Source organism: Oncorhynchus nerka, linkage group LG7 (genome assembly GCF_034236695.1).
Source record: "Oncorhynchus nerka isolate Pitt River linkage group LG7, Oner_Uvic_2.0, whole genome shotgun sequence".
Taxonomy (NCBI): domain Eukaryota; kingdom Metazoa; phylum Chordata; class Actinopteri; order Salmoniformes; family Salmonidae; genus Oncorhynchus; species Oncorhynchus nerka.
In genome coordinates this window covers 52,184,432-52,202,241 of record NC_088402.1, presented here as the reverse complement: position 1 = coordinate 52,202,241, position 17,810 = coordinate 52,184,432, and the positions used below count along the sequence as shown (strand labels likewise).

Genomic DNA, 17,810 nt, shown 5'->3' with positions numbered 1-17,810 from the left:
ATCTGCCATTAAGCCCAGGATGTCTCCATGTTTACCAGGGGATTACTGAAGTGTTTTGAATAGTATAAAATGACATAATGAACTACCCCTCGAGCAGTACAATAGGGAGTTTGGCAGGTAAGTGTTGTTTGTGTGGAAAAAAATTGGTTCTGCTGGATGTCAGTGGCTGGCTTTTCCTGACAGAACTTGATAAGTGTGGCATCTCCATCTTTGTGAGTGTGCCTGAGATCTGAAGAATTGCGTCAGCTCCCCCCAACTAATACCTAGGCGTTTAGCTCAGTGGGCTAACACAGGCTTGACAGAAGACAACCCCGGTTCAATAGCGTGTCGGTCACACACAGAGCTCAACAACCAAGCCTGTCAATCGGGACATTTAACAGGACAGGACACAATCCCAACCACGTCACACCAGCAGTAGATAGTAAAAGGGCCCAGTGATATGAGTGTCATAGACATAGCTCATCCCCAGTGCCAGAGGATTTAGATGGGGGGGGGTAAAAAGCCTGTGTGTCAGAGGGAGAGAATTTGGCTGAGCAGGTGTCCGCTAACGTACACTCATTCTGCTTTTGATGGGATTAACCCATTGTCTCATAGCCCTGCACCTTTCAGATATGGAGAGTGACCTGTCAATCAGAGAGAGAGAGCTCAATGTCAGGGTCGTTAGTGGCCCACAGACCTGAGTGGCGAGGGAAAGGGGTTTTATTATACAGTAAATGCCACCTTAGGAGGAAGTTGAGGACACCAATACACACGGCCAGTGGTGGTCACACACATTGATATCATATATCTGTACCATTTGAATGTAACATTAGGCTATATGGTTGAATGTGATGGTTTGTTTAGAGTTTCAACGTTTTAGAGTATAACTATAATTACCCATTTACTACCTCACTCACACACACACACCAGGCAATTGCCATACTCTAGTTCAACACCAACAATTTAAAATGGACTACTAAAATAATTCCAATCCTGATTAAAAGGCAAATTAAGTGTAGAGGTACGAGGGGCTGGCTTTAGGACCATGCTGATGGTTATGGAGAGTGCATCGACGCAGCTAGTGATGGGAAACCAAGGCTTTCTGAAGGCTTTGGCGCTTTCACCAAATTGTACCGAAAAACAGTTCATTACTCTAAGCTTCATTATCTGTTCACAATGCACATTAGTGACATCTGCTGGTCAGTAATAAGTAGCAGTGTGTGATTATCAGATAATGTTCTTTTTCTCTGCTGTTTTCATCGAAACTCTGTGGCAGGTGGTTGGCTTTAGTAGCCTAAAATCAGTTGGAACAGGTTTGCATCTTACATCATACTTCCCTTTTTTGCCTTCAAGTTGACTATTTTTCAAAAACTGAATTATGGCATTATTTAGGATGCCTAAGACATATGATTATACTATACTAAATAACAACAAATGATTTGAACAGTGCAGAAAGTTTCGTTTCACATAAAACTTTTCTTTTTTTAAATGTGTATCTTCAAAGGGATTCGACTTTATACCCTCACGTCCCTGAACGTCCCATAGTTCCCTGCTCTATCTGCTAAGCTACTAGTCAGGAAAACGTAATTGTACAAAAACCTAAATATATTTGTAGAAAGCACCGGAAACACTGCAAAATCAGTGGGAACTCGCATTTTGCAACACGCGGTTTGAAAAAGCATTGGATCAAATGAAGCGTCGGGCGTCATTGATGACGTTATCTGATAAAGTGATAGGCGTATCGGAATTTTGCGTCGAAGTTAGCGTCTTATCGATTTCGACACATTCCTTGGAGCTCCGGTATAAAAAGTAACATCACATTGGTGGAAGATGGCTAGGTAACTGCTGTTTGACTTGACATGAAACTAGAGTGTTTGATTCCGGTGCTGAGGTACTGTAGGCGCGTAGCAGCTAATTGCAGTATGTTGACATGATCAGTCCAATCAAAGCTACGGTAGATATGTGATTTAACGTCATTGTATCTGTGGCCAATGACCTTGAGTCTTCTTGGATGGGTACTTCTAATGTAAATATATGGCAGCACCCAAGGGGGTTTGAACTGCCTAGCTCTCCCTGTAGATTATGCGGTGACGTATTGGCTCAACTGGAGAATATTACCAACGTCAATGCTCTGTATTTTTCGCTGGGTGCCCCTCCACCACAGAAAGCACGGAGCTAGGCTGAAACACCTGCATTTTAGAGCTGCCTTACTCAAGAAAGCAAAAAAAAAAAAGAGTCAGTGTTTGTGTGCAGCTTTATTAACTAAAACATGTTTTTACATTGTTCATTGTTTGCAAACTGATATGTGACACGCATTAATGCCAAAATAACATGCAAAACAGGTATGGCTCAATCCCCACCAGCACTTAATGACAAATTGCCACTGAATGACACCCCCCCCCCCCCCCACCCCACACACACACACACACACACACACACAAACAAACAAACAACCCTGAAATATTACGCAAGTGGAATGGCAATGGTCGAATAGTAGCATCGGAAGAGTAAACAAAGTAGTTTTACACAGCCATGCCTCACCCTTCATGGTAGTTACAGAGCGAACTCTCAGCCACCATTACGGGTAATAGCCGAGGAATCAGCTAGTTCGCTTTAACCACCACTCACTCCACTGTGTGTCTTTAAGTGGGATTCTCCGGCGCCAGGCGATAGGAGGGGTTGGAGTGACGCTGGCTTCGCTGCCTTGCGCTTTGGTGCTGCTGAGCTGAGCAACGCTCTTCACCTGCAGATGAGAGAGCGAGGGAAGTCGGGACGGGCTTTCTACTTCTGAAGAGCTTACCACTGCAAGTGCAGAGCACCGGGTGGACGTACCAGCTATCACACGGCGCGGGGAAATTATACACTTACCAGAGAAGAAATACGAGTCGTGTCGCCTTTTCTAGCTCAAGCAGCCTCTGCTCGCTTGCAACGATGAAAACTGCTCTCGTTCTCTTGCTGACATCAGCCTTACAACAAGCCGCGTTTTGGGTGAGATTTCAACATTTTCAGTAACATTACGGAAGTGTTGCGCTCCTATGCTGCGGACAGTGTTGCGGAGTGCACAGCATCAGAGGCAGTAACAATGTTTTGGGGTTGATCCTGAACTTGTTGGTGTCGATTCTATTTCGATTTAAGGCTACTTTGTTCTCCAACACAAGTGATTTCTTCTCGAAGCGCAACGTGAGCCTTTATATTCGATCTTTATTCCCCATCGAGACTTACCATACTTTTTAAAATGCGAATTGTCTTCCGTTTTCTCAACACAAATTAGCCTATAATGTATATTAATTAGTTCATAGCGTAGGCTAGAGGAAATTATTTTATTCGGCGCATTACCCCTCGATCAAATTCTGACTGAATTGATGCCGCGCACAGCTCTAGATGGAGTGCGAATATTGATGTATAGACTTACATAGGCTATTGCATCTCTTTTTAATTTCCTGGATATTTCATCTTTTTTATTTCCATATTTCAATAGGCTATCTTGACACAGGCAAAAATGCCACGCTGCAACGCAACTGTAGTACTCGGCAGAAGGATATTGTAGTGTGAACATGTTTTGTTTAATGCATTGCCTATCCCTAACTCGTTTGTTGTATGGACCAACTCCAATTAAACATATTTTACTTCTGTCATGTCCATCTCCAAATGTATCCTAAAAGTATAAACAGGCCTAATGTTAAATGTCCTATACCTCAAGAACTGATTGCATTCTCCGCAATCCAGTAAGAGGGAATCCAGGGACCGTTATAGTGTGCCAACTCGCTTGGTGTTGCCAGCATATTAGCGCTCAGTGGGATACTGGTTGTGTCTTCCCCGCATGCAGTCTGCCTGTGCCTTTCGGGATGATCGAGGGTTGCCTGGATTCCGCACTGTTGGAAAAGGATAGATGCCATGAGCATTTTATATGGTACGCTTGAATTATCATTGTCATTACCACAGGAGTGACAGATGAGTGGACAGAGGCGTCATGCACTTAAGAGGGCGCAGGGGCGCGTGCCCCCTCAGATTTGTCTTGAACCCCCCCCCAAAAAATCAGTTTTGTTTGTCTGTAATACTACTAGCAAAGACTAGCCAATAATACTCAAACGCCACCCATGAACCCTCCATACCCCACAACAAGCATATAGTATCAGTTCTCTGCCTGTCAAGCAGTTTGGAGCTGTGGCTCAGAGTATTATTTCTTCATCCTTTTAATTGAACCTTTATTTAACTAGGTAAGTCAGTTAAGAACAAATTCTTATTTACAATGACGGCCTAGGAACAGTGGGTTAATTGCCTTGTTCAGGGGCAGAACGACAGATTCTTACCATGTCAGCTCATCCCATGTAATGTATTTCTAGCAAATTTGGTGATGTTTTTTTTACCCCTTGTTCAGAGAAATTAGTTATTGAAGTTCTTTGGTTTATGTCCTATCCTAGATCCTGATGTTAAGAGATTCTGACCACTAGATGGTGCTGTTCCTGCTATTAAGTGAAACCAGTTTGAATAATCAATTTCCTCAATGTTAATGGAATATTTCACCCAAATTATAAAAGGACATTAAAATGAAATGTAATGTTATTGGTCACATACACATATTTAGCAGATGTTGTTGTGGGTAAAGTGAAATGCTTGTGTTCCTAGCTACAGCAGTGCAGTAGTATCTAAAAACGATTCACAACAATACACACATATAAAAGTAAAATAATGGAATTAAGAAATATTAGATTGAGCAATGTCAGTGGCATTGACTAATATACTGTAGAGGCGGCAGGGTAGCCTAGTGGTTAGAGCATTGGATGGAGCATTGGACTAGTAACCGAAAGGTTGCAAGTTCAAACCCCCGAGCTGACAAGGTACAAATCTGTCGTTCTGCCCCTGAACAGGCAGTTAACCCACTGTTCCTAGGCCGTCATTGAAAATAAGAATTTGTTCTTAACTGACTTGCCTAGTAAAATAAAGGTAAAATAAAAATATATATATATAATACAGTATATACATATTAAACGAGTAAAGCAGTATGTAAACATTATTTAAACATTATTAAAGTGACTAGTGTTCCATTATTAAAGTGGCCAGTGATTCCAAGTCTATGTATATAGGGAAGCAGCCTCTAAGGTGCAGGGTAGACCGGGTAGTGATGGCTATTTAAGTCTGATGGCCTTGAGATAGAAGCTGTTTTTCAGTCTCTCTGTCCCAGCTTTGATGCACCTGTACTGACCTTGCCTTCTGGATGATAGCGCTGTGAACAGGCCGTGGCTCGGGTAGTTGATGTCCTTGATGATCTTTTTGGCCTTCCTGTGACATCGGGTGCTGTAGGTGTCCTGGAGGGCAGGTAGTTTGCCCCCAGTGATGCGTTCGGCTGACCGCACCACCCTTTGGAGCGCCCTGTGGTTGCGGGCGGTGCAGTTGCCATCCGAGACGGGGATTCAGCCCCACAGGATGCTCTCAATTGTGCATCTCTAAAACTTTGTGGGGGTTTTAGGGGCCAAACCAAATGTATTCAGCCTCCTGAGGTTGAAGAGGCGCTGTTGCTCCTTCTTCACCACACTGTCTGTGTGGGTGGACCACTTTGGATCGTCAGTGATGTGTACGCCGAGAAACTTTAAGCTTTCCTCACCCTGTAAGCAGTCTATTGACAAGGTATGACAGAAACCAATACTTTGATTTTGTTTGCCACTGTTTCCAATGCTAACTTTGTAGCATTTGTGGCACAAATCCAATGCAAGTCAATGGTACAGTACCAGCCAAAAGTTTAGACAGTCCTACTCATTCCAGGGGTTTTCTTTATTTTTAGTATATTCTACATTGTAGAATAATAGTGAAAACATCTAAACTATGAAATGACACGTATGGAATCATGTAGTAACCAAAAAAGTGTTCAACAAATCTAAATATATTTGAGATTCTTCAAAGTAGCCACCCTTTTCCTTGATGATAGCTTTGCACACCCTTTTAATTCTCTCAACCATCTTCACGAGGTTGTCACCTGGAATGCATTTCAATTAACAGGTGTGCCTTGTTAAGTTCATTTGTGGAATTTCTTTCCTTCTTGATACGTTTGAGCCAATCAGTGGTGTTGTGACAAGGTAGGGGTGGTATAGAGAATATGGCCATCAAGCGCTATAATGAAACTGGCTCTCATGAGGACCGCCACCGGAAAGGAAGATCCAGATATACCTCTGCTGCAGAGGATAAGTTCATTAGAGTTAACTGCACCTCAGAGATTGCAGCCCAAATAAATGCTGAAACAGATTTAAAGTAACAGACACATCTCAACATCAACTGTTCAGAGGAGACTGAATCAGGCCTTCATGGTCAAATTACTGCAAAGAAACCACTACGAAAGGACACCAATAATAAGAGACTTGCTTGGGCCAAGAAACACGAGCAATGGACATTAGACCGTTGGAAATCTGTCCTTTGGTCTGATGAGTCAGAATTTTAGATTTTTGGTTCCAACCGCCGTGTCTTTGTGAGACGCAGAGATCATCCATTCACCTACTCTGCATATGTGGTTTCCTGCGTGAAACATGGAGGAGGAGGTGTGGGGGGTGCTTTGCTGGTGACACTGTATGTGATTTATTTAGAATTCAAGGCACACTTAACCAGCATGGCTACCACAGCATTCTGCAGCGATACGCCATCCCATCTGGTTAGGTGGGACTAAGTGGGACTATCATTTGTTTTTTTTAACAGGACAATGACCCAAAACACACCTCCAGCCTGTGTAAGGGCTATTTGACCAATAAGGAGAGTGATGGAGTGCTGCATCAGATGACCTGGCCTCCACAATCACCCGATCTCAACCCAATAGAGATGGTTTGGGATGAGTTGGACCGCAGAATGAAGGAAAATCCGCCAACAAGTGCTGAGCATATGTGGGAACTCCTTCAAGACTGTTTTTTGGTTACTACATGATTCCATATGTGTTATTTCATAGTTTTGATGTCTTCACTATTATTCTACAATGTAGAAAATAGTAAAAAGAAAAGAAAAACCCTAGGTGTGTCCAAACTTTTGACTGGTACTGTATTTGTTCTCACGCTTCATTTTCAAATCACCCTAAAATATCAAACATTTTTACTTAAAGATTATTTTGATATGAAGCACGAAAATGCTAATATAAGTACCATTGACTTGCATTGGTTTGTGCCACAAATGCTAAAAAGTTAGCATTTGAACCACTGGCCAGGTAAACAAAACCAAAGCATGGGTTGCTGTCATATCTTGTCCATAGACTGCTTACAGGGTGAAATGACATGGAAGGACCCTGAAGTGTAGCCTAAGTGTGCAGGCTCGCACACACACACACAACAACCAGAACAACCAGAACAACAACTGTCCTGTGTGTGTTGTCTGTGTGGGTGTGGAGGTGCCATAATTTATCCCACACAATGATCCCTCATTAAATTCCCTGTGCCCTCTGGCAGGTTGAGTGTCAGGATACCCAGTTTAAAAAAAAACTCAATTAAATCGGATCAGATAATGCAGGTTTCCCCTGTTTCCAGTCTCCTCTTCTGAATGGCAGCCTGTTCCGTAGATCCATCCACTGAGGACCCTACCAAATCACATCTGCTAGTACCTGGTCTACAAGATCAATAAAAACTACTATCATGCATTGGAAAAAAATGTATGTTGAATGAGTGTAAATGTGTAACAAGACACTCAATAAAACATACTTGCTGCACTGGCATTGGTCTAGAAAGTTGTTCATCAAAGCTGATACCTGATTTGGATTGAATAGGGCTCAGAGTCCCACTCTACAGACTCCTTGATGGCGGTGGAGGGAGATCTGGAGCAGGGTGGATCAGCTCTACAGCCACCAAGGGTTTCTGTTTGTGGTGGCAGTGGGGTGTGTGCAGGGGCGTGCGTGTCGTCCACACATTCCAAATCCCTTGAATGCTTTCACCAATATGAACCCTCTGTGTCCATGCCTGCTGTATTTGTACCAACTCTATTGCAACCCTTGAATGAACAATGGGGGCGACAACAGGTAGCCTAGTGGTTAGAGCGTTGGGCCAGTAACCGAAAGGTTGCTGGATCAAATCCCTGAGCTGACATGTCTCACAAAAATCTGTCGTTCTGCCCCTGAGTAAGCCAGTTAACCCACTGTTCCCCGGGCGCTGAAGACGTGGATGTCGATTCAGAGGGGTTGGGTTAAATGCGGAAGACGCATTGTTGTACAACACCTACTAGGTGTCAGTGCCAGGGTGGTGATAGAACACATTCACATGCCAGTGGTTTGATGGGAGCAATGGTCATCTATCTCTGTTGTATAGCTGCTGCCGAGACATAAACAGTTTCATTCAGCTTTCAGGGCCACAGAGAAGCAGCCAAATCAATGTTTATAGATGTCTCACAATGTGTTCTCTTTCCTCTCACAGGGGACTAATGGAGACCTCGTGTCCAAAGCCCCCTGCAGACCCGGCTTCTCGCAAAGTTCCTACTCTGTGCTCATTTCAAGGGATGTACTGCAAAGCCAGAGCATAATTAAAGGTAAGGTGTGTTTCACTGTGTCTTTCACTGGGCAGAGTGGAAGGCCAGCGTTGGAGCTGCTCCACTCTTTAAAGGTTCAATGCAGTCAAACACGTTTTTTCCCCTTGTGTTTTATATATATTTCCACACTATATGTGGTTGGAATAATAATCAAGGACCTCAGCCACCTGAGCCACGGCCTGTTCTTCCCGCTTCAATCACTCAGACTTGGGCAGTGTAGGAGCATCACGGCAAAAACTGACAGATGGCCAATAGCTTCTACCCCCAGCCCATCGTGCTGATGAATAGCCACCACTAGGCAGCTATCTACTCCCTCTGTCCCCCATCCTGCCCCCCAGACTTCCTAATTGTGAAAATGAATAAGCCCTTTAAGTGTAAGAGCTATTTGAAAAGGCTGCCTGAGATTTCAGCCTTTTTTGGTGGGATGGACTTTTGACCTGCCTGGTGACATCACCAGGTGGCAAATTAGTTAATAGACCAATAAGAAGGATAGTTCCAAACCTCTCTACCAATAACAGCTAGTTTTCAGTTGTCCCCTCCCCACTCAGCCCACTCCCAGACAGTCTTAGCAAAATTCTTGCTTGAGAAATTACTCTTTGCTAAGAAGCTATATTTTTGTTGTTGTTAACCATTTTAATTTAAAACAATCACAGTAAGGTACTTAATTCTTACCCAGAAATCATTTGATATTGAGATTAACAATCTGTATAATGGTGTTGGTTTATTTCATGTGGAGCCTTGTGAGGTCAACTCACTTTCCGAGGCAGAGCATGCCCCCCCCTCCCATTAAGGTTTCCAGTGTGTGTGTGTGTGTTTGCAGATGTGCAGTGATTTGAAGCGCTTTCTATATGAGGTTGATTAAATTGTTACAAGCATTATTACAGAATTTGATCAAATACATTTACACACACACACACACATAAACAGGATCCGTTGCAGAGGGCTGTAGTGTCTGTGCTTTGCGGAGATGTTATTTTCTGGAGCTGCAGGGTTAGTGCATGCCAGTGTTCCATTGTATCACGACTGTTGCAATGCTGGCCTCAAGACTGCTTTAGGAAATGGAGAAAAAAAAACATCCCTCTATTCTTGTTTCTCTCTGATGGGCTGTCAATGAATTGCAACGCATGTCACTCTTTGTGAGGACATTTATTGCAGGTGATCAGGGTGGTGATGCACATAATCATCATCATCCTTATTGTCATCGTCCATCCTCCCTCACCACCACCACCATCTCTTCCACACTGCATAGTCTCAGCCTTTTGTTTTGTCTTGACCTTTAGCCATTGTTGCAATCACTCTGTGAACCAACTTAGTTTTGAACAGCCGATAGTGCAGGAAATCCAATCGTCATCCTGTGTTTAATCTCGCGGCGCTCCTGCCAATGTAGGCTAATTAGAATCCTCTATTGATCCCAGTGGTTTTCCCTCATAGCACCGCTAAGCTGCATTGTTGTGCCGGGGGCGCACAATAGCTCTTTTGTAGGTCTTAGACAGCTGCGCTGTATCCCTCTGTCTATTACTCTTAGAGGCCTGTTCGAGTCACAGCTGGATCCAACAATAATAGTGTTTTTGTGTATTATAGTTCAAATTCAAGGTAGTTGGAAAGTTTTCTGGCAGAGGAATTAACGCTCAATTGTCTTTTACAACAATGTTACGTGAGTGTGTCAATGTCTGTTGTGTGTAGCTGGCGATCACCGCGGAAGTGGGGTAGATAATGGTGATTGGGGGGGATTGATATAGTTACATATCACAATATTATTTTGGACACATTATATTGATACTTTGACTTTTTCATCCTACACCTTGTTCTCCATCTTCTTTTTTTAATAGTGAGCCAACATGTTTTCAACACTTATTTCCACGACTGATCAAAACTCATTTTCTCATGGCTCTCTCTTGTGTCTCTGCAGTAGACATATGGTGAGCAATATGTTTGGAACATTAAATGCCAACTAAATTGTAGTATCAAATCTCAATGCATTTAAAATGAGTGAAAAGCGCAACATAATATCGTATCGGCACCTACGTATCGTGATAATATCGTATCGTGAGGTCCCTGGCTATTCCCAGCCACAGATAAGGGGTCTCTGACCTAGTCCAGTACTGGCTACATTAATGCCTGGCTGGGAGGAGAGTTGCTTGTCAAGTATGAAGTAGTGAAGTCATCAGGCCAGCAGGGGGTGTCAACACAATCACGAACAATTACCTAGCCAACCATCACTGGTACACAATGCCATATATGCCAGTTTCCACTAGTTAATATGTCTTACACATTTCTAAGCTCACATCTGCAAAAGGCAATGAGAAAGAGATGTATGAAATGCCAGAAGAATGTGTATGCTAAAAAGATCAGCCACTTCTGAATTCCGTCTCCGTTTTCCCTTGTTTGACAGAGATGTTTAAAATTGGCAGTTAAAATAACCCCAGACTCATTTCCCCCCCACTGAAACAGACATCTAATCCATAGAAACCCTGGAATCCATTATAGGAGAGGGTAGAGGCAGTTATGGTTTTACTTATCTGATATTTATGGCTTGTCCATTCCTCAGTGTTATTTTAAAAGACCCTGTAGAAGTCACATCGCCGCCTTCTCCAGGTAACATCTAGTGGAGACTGGAGACAGCTGCACTATCGCCTTCATCTGTGTGTCTGAGCACACAGCTGCAGTGAACACACACATGTGTGCATGCATGCATGCACGCACATAGTGTGATTTACAGGGCGGTTGATTTATCGTTGGTAAGGGTGTCACAGAGGGGAGGCAGGAAGCTCCTCTGGAAAGACTTTAATAATAACATTGTTTAACCCAGAACCGTCAGGCAAGGCAAGGAGTAATGACACACACACGGAGACGTCAGCCGGGGGCAGGAGTAATGGGAGAGACAGAACTAGGGCCTGGGATGTGATGCGGGGTGTCTGAGCCGGGAGACGCTGAGGGGGAACTAAGTTCCTGCAAGGGTCCGTTTTTGGGGGCCGCACCCGCCCCACGTCGGCCACATCAATTCCAAACCCCACCCGATACCAGAAATCAGGACAGATTTTTCTCCGCAACCTGAGCTAACCGCATATACTTTTTCGAGAGCCGATCTTTTATAAAACATATGAATTTAATTATTTTTTATGAATCCAGTACTATGCCTTATTATAGTGATTTGTATTAGTCCATTATTTATATTCCCCTAATTTGCATTAATTAAATTGGTTCCATGTCTATTCAACATTTGGATAAAAGGAAACCATGCCATGATCACAATGCTATGCGTCACTCAAATCGCTTTGAGGAAAAAGATAATTCTAATTTGCCTTCTTAATGAAAGCCTATAGCCGACATAACAAAAAATACATTCAATATTGTTTAGATTATAAAATAGTTTAAGCCTAATTAAACCTTAAATAAACCATTCCCAGAATCAAATACAGGTTGCTAAAATACACGTACATTTAATTAGTATGCTACTCAAACTTGTACCAGCCGCACCGGTTTACACTTTATATGGCCTGCGTATGGTCTATTGAACTAAAGCCTGAATTAATGTAATAATGAACTGATATTTAACTGAATTATCCAAAACAAATAGGCCTATCTACTTGCACTCTGTGCAGGCTGTGTATTCATCTATCGCGTTGTTGTCCTTCCAAACTGGGGATTTCACTTGCGCACCACCTGTTTCCACCATATTCTCCTTATCATAACCTTTTCTTTTTATTTCTCCGGTTAGGATACGGGAACATAAGCTTTGCGTGTGGACAAATGAACGTTTTAGCACCATACAAACAAGGGGCAGTTCTCGGCTCCACACACTCTCAATGCGTGCGTGGCTGGTAGTCTGTGGCTTCCCCACTCACGGAATGGAATTTGCAACACAACAAGCTCCAGGTTTTTTCATTTTATTTTTTAAAGTCTATTATCTTGATTTTAAAATGTTTACGATCTGCAATGTAATTGTTCTGAACCGCGAACCGACCCTCTTTAAAAAATAAAAAAAAACATGTTTACATTCCACCCGCCAGCGGATGTTTTTGCGGTTCACCTGCATGGAACCTTGAGTATCCGAACCGATGCATGACTCATGGGCAAGGGGTCCGCGATGTTTTGTATTCCGTTTTTTATTTTTGTGATTTTTGAGTCTATGAAAAATCTTAATTTTATGAAAATCAAGCGCTAGCTACAATATAATCGTGGATGCCATTTTTATGCCTCTGCGTCCAATATCAAGGTAGTTTCCACGAGACAATGTTAACTAGCGTTAGCCAATGACTGGGAGTCTATAGGAACTGTCAGCATGCTAGCTGTTCCTGTTCATTGCCAAAATGAATGGTCATTTTCGGGATGGAAATAGTTTCATTGTCAACTTTAATGTTGGGGCGCAGAGGAGATGAGATCAGAGGGGTACACGGTTAGGGGGTCCTCACCCCTCGTTGAGAGGGATTGTCAGGAGTTCTGTTGAGAGGGTCCAGATCTCCTGCTGTGTCTGGCCTTCATTATAGGGCACTCAGGTATGACACACTCTTTATCACAGACACAGGAGACCATTAGTCAGAACACCTCCACATCTGGTTTACATCAGTGGGGGTTACAACACTGTCTGATTTACAAACGCCTGTTCCCATAAACCAACACAGAGATTTCATCACCTAGTATCCAGGAACCAACCTCATATACAATCTGAATCAGTCACAGCCTTACTGGGTTAAATGGCTTATTTTCTAATTACAGTAGGTTTGATATTTAATGCTAACCAAATCTCCTAGTGTTTTGTATCCAAGCCTCTTCTCCAGCCACAGTGCGGTGTGCTATATTGGGTTGAGGCCAGATTGAGCCAGACAAACAGAGCTAGGTGGTGTAACCTCATCCTATATGTCCCTGTGCTGATTCTATTACTGGTAATGAGAGCCATGCCGTGTGGTTTCAGCCCAATGGGCATGACCAGGCTGACCTTGAGCTTTGTTCAGTTTGGTGGTGGTTTTGGGCATCGCTCAGTTGTGTGTGTGTGTGTGTGTGTGTGTGAGCACTTCACAATTCTGGCCTCCAAATGCCCTCCATTCATTTTTCATAACAATCTCAATGTAATACACACTCTCACTGAATTTGCCAGTTGTGTGAATCATGTCCTGTAGCCCATCACCTAGAGAGTAAAAGCCAAACAAATGTGTTGGAGAACATGACCCTGTTCTTCCTTGGCCAGACACAGCCTCCATGTCTGTACAGACACATTCATTTATCCTCCTGTCTCCCTCAGGGGGAAGGGGCCACGAGGGTGCCCAAGTCAGGGGAGATGTCCTGGGATTGAGGTTAGGAGCAGCCTGCCTCCCTGGGAGAGAACTGTAGCCAGAGCAGAGAACATGCTGTATAGCAACCAGGGACATAAATGTTCATTTGCTGGTCGTTCCACCAATTCGGTGCCTTTTGAGAAGTATAACTTGGTAAAAAAAAAAAATTGATTTCACCAAATTTTTTAAAACATTCTGTCATCAAGAGTACAAGTTTAACTTCAAAATTACTACATTAAGTGCCAAATAAATGAACACGGCTGACAGGTTTGGCGTTTTCATCTTAAATCAGCCATAAATAGTGCAACAAGTAGTGGCAATTTAATGCAAGCTTCACCCCAAACATTACATTGCTAAAACATCTTTGAGCCTGTCTATCTATGGGTAACGTGGTTGAAGTGTTATGCTCGACCCGCTCAGTTTTCCACCAAAAAAAGAAAGAAAATGCCCAAAAAGAGTGGAAATAGCTATGATTTGACTATTAGATGTTCAATGTTTCTTTTGAATAAAAATAATCATTGTTTCATCATATTAAAACGAGAGTTCACTTCACTGAACAGGGTTGTCCTTTAAATGAGAGACGGACGTAAATGAATCACTAATCACATTAAATAAATCATTATCTTCAGAAATGACTGTCAAAGCAAACAAAATAACTAGGGCTTTACAATGGTGAAACTTGGATACATTTTTGGATTACAGAAGTGAGTTGAAATCTTCTTAGAAGTGATACAGGGTTAGGGTTGCAAAGGGAGGGTATATTACCAGTAAACTACCAGAATTTTTTAAATCTTTCAATGAGCAGAGCATGTGCAGACTAGCCGGCTGGTGTGTTTACGGACATATTCAATCAATCCCTATCCCAGTCTGTTGTCCCCACATGCTTCAAGATGGCCACCATTGTTCCTGCTCCTAAGAAAGCTAAGGTAACTGAACTAAATCGCCCCGTTGCACTCACTTCTGTCATCATAAAGTGCTTTGAGAGACTAGTCAAGGATCATATCACCTCCACCCTACCTGACACCCTAGACCCACTCCAATTTGCTTACCGCCCCAATAGGTCCACTGACGATGCAATCGCCTGCACACTGCTCTATCCCATCTGGACAAGAGGAACACCTATGTAAGAATGCTGTTCATTGACTACAGCTCAGTATTTAATACCATAGTACCCTCAACTCGTCATTAAGCTCGAGACCCTGGGCCTCGACCCCACCCTGTGCAACTGGGTCCTGGACTTTCTGACGGGCCGCCCCCAGGTGATGAAGGTAGGACACAACATCTCCACCCCGCTGATCCTCAACACTGGGGCACCACAAGAGTGTGTTCTCAGCCCTCTCCTGTACTCCCTGTTCACCCATGACTGCTTGGCCATGAACGCTTCAAACTCAATCATCAAGTTTGTAGTAGACGCGAGTGGTATGCTTGATTGTCAACAATGATGAGACGGCCTACACGGAGGAGTTGAGGGCCCTCGGGTGTGGTGTCAGGAAAATAACCTCTCACTCAACGTCAACTAAAGAAGGGTGATGATCGAGGACTTCAGGAAACAGCAGAGGGAGTACCCCCCCGCCCCCCCCATCCATATTGACGGGACAGTAGTGGAAAGTTTTAAGTTCCTCTGTGTGCACATCACGGACAAACTGAAATGGTCCACCCACACAGACGGCGTGGAGAAGAAGGCGCATCGGCGCCTCTTCAACTTCAGGAGGCTGAAGAAATTTGACTTGTCACCTAAAACACTCCCAAACCTTTACAGATGCACAATCGAGAGCATCCAGTTGGGCTGTATCACCTCCTTGTACGGCAACTGCACCGCCCACAACCGCAAGGTTCTTTAGAGGGTAGTGAGGTCTGCACAACGCATCACCGGGGGCAAACTATCTGCCCTCCAGGACACCTACAACACCCGATGTCACAGGAAGGCCAAAAAGATCATCAAGGACAACAACCACTTGAGCCACGGCCTGTTCGCCCCGCTATCATGCAGAAGGCAAGGTCAGTACAGGTACATCAAAGCTGGGAAGGAGAGACTGAAAAACAGCTTCTATCTAAAGGCCATCAGACTGTTAAACAGCCATCGCTAACATAGAGAGGCTGCTGTCAACATACAGACTCAAATCTCTGGCCACTTTAATAAATTGATTTCATAAAGGTATCACTAGTCACTTTAAATAACACTACTTTAATCATGTCTACATATCCTACATCACTCATCTCAATTGTATATACTGCTCTATACCATCTGCTGCGTCTCGCCTGTGCTGCACGGGCCATCACTCATCCATATGTGTACATGTACATATTCTTATTCATCCCTTTACATTTGTGTGTATCAGGTAGTTGTTGTGAATTTGTCAGATTACTTGTTAGATGTTACCGCATTGTCGGATCTAGAAGCACAAGCATTTCGCTATTCTCGCATGAACATCTGCTAAGCATGTGTATGGAACCAATACAATTTGATTTGATGTAATCTATCACGAGACATTTAGTGGCTTTTTTGGGTATGTCATTTTCTCTGGCCCTTTCTGTGGCCTTATCACATGTCAAATACTGTATATTAAATAAGATTATTTAAAAATAATAATAATAATTTGAATGGCAAAGCTGTAAAACATCCTAAATATAAACCATTAACTTAGTGAATAACATTGGTGTTTAACATGAAGGTTTCAGCATGAAATATATTTGATTTATTTTACTATGTAATTATATATTTGTTGTCAATGTTTTGGCATTAAACTAGTGGCAGTTGGGAAACAATATATAGTTGCAGAGTTCATTGAAAATAATGGCAATGTTGATTAGATCCCTTTTTTCATACATTTTCTCTATTTATATCTATATCTCTATTTACTAGAAACTCATGAACAATATGGACACAGATATACAAAGTGTATACTATATATTAATACAGTTGTTGATGATTATTAAAGTATAAATTATAAAAAAGGTCAATAGATTGCCATAGATTTTCTGTTAACTACCAAACTTTGGTAAATTCATGGTCGCTTTGCAACCCTATACAGGGTTGATGGAGGGGCATGTCAAAATGCTGAATTTTGGCTCTTGAGCAAGCCGTTGTTCATTATTAAAAAAACATCTATTGAGTTCTCCATGTGGTCTATATTAAAGGGCACTTGATTTATTAGGACTTGAGCAAGCTGTTATTCATTTTTTAAAAATCTTGAATTCTCTAGGAGGTCTATATTAAAGGCCACTTAATTTAATCAGGGGTGTTATTTCAGCTAATGGAAAAGTGACAGGGGGGATTCCCCCTCCTGCAATGATTCTTTAAATTATATATTTTAAGTTAATTTACTGCATTTTTACACAATTTAAAACCTCTAAAATGCAATTTGGACAACAGCAAAAACAAGCAAAATTGACTCCAGCCATTATCACCTTGTCGCTGTAGTGCTCGTTCACCTCGGTCGGGATCTAGTTTCATGTCGGGTCAAACAGCAGTTACTACAACCATTTTTACCTCTGATGTTCCATGCTGCCTGCATCGATGCGCTCTCTACAGAGAGAAAGAGGCAAAGCGAGAGGTTCTGCCAAAATCTGTCAAAATCCAATGTGTTTCTACGGGATTATTTTGGACCTAAGCTTGTCACCTGCCTTCCCGCCTTTGGGGCATTTTTAGGGGCAGACATAAGCATCTCGTCTGCCGTACCCATTTGACGCCCTTTCATTTAATATAACAGGATAAAAAATGTATATAATTAATGATTGGTGCACAATTTCTACAATTTCAAACACAAAAGGCAGTGTTTGTTTGTGGAACAACCCACGCATACACGCTTACACACTTTCGCTAGCACAGATTGGAATATGTTCCGGGACCATATCAGTCAACTGGCTTCCTTAATAAGTGCATCGACAATGTAGTCCCCACAGTGACACACACAGTGACCGTACGTACATATTCCAACCAGAAGCCATGGATTACAGGCAGGATGTTGCCTGTAATCCATGGCTTCTGGTTGGAATATATGTACGTACGGTCACTGAGCTAAAGGCTAGAGCTGCCGCTTTCAAGAATACTAACCTGGATGCTTATAAGAAATCCCGCTA

The 17,810-nt window shown here is 42.7% G+C and overlaps 1 protein-coding gene across 1 annotated transcript in view; it reads left to right on the top strand.

The window, feature by feature from the left end:
* Positions 1–2,886: 2,886 nt before the first annotated feature.
* The window catches only part of LOC115131893 (cadherin-4-like), a 364,222-nt gene continuing 349,298 nt past the window's right edge, over positions 2,887–17,810 (top strand). Inside the window, exons 1-2 of the mRNA XM_029663966.2 lie at positions 2,887–2,967; positions 8,349–8,460. Of these exons, the coding sequence (XP_029519826.1) occupies positions 2,911–2,967; positions 8,349–8,460 (169 nt within the window). The 5' untranslated portion in view covers positions 2,887–2,910. The remainder of the gene's footprint in view (positions 2,968–8,348; positions 8,461–17,810) is intronic.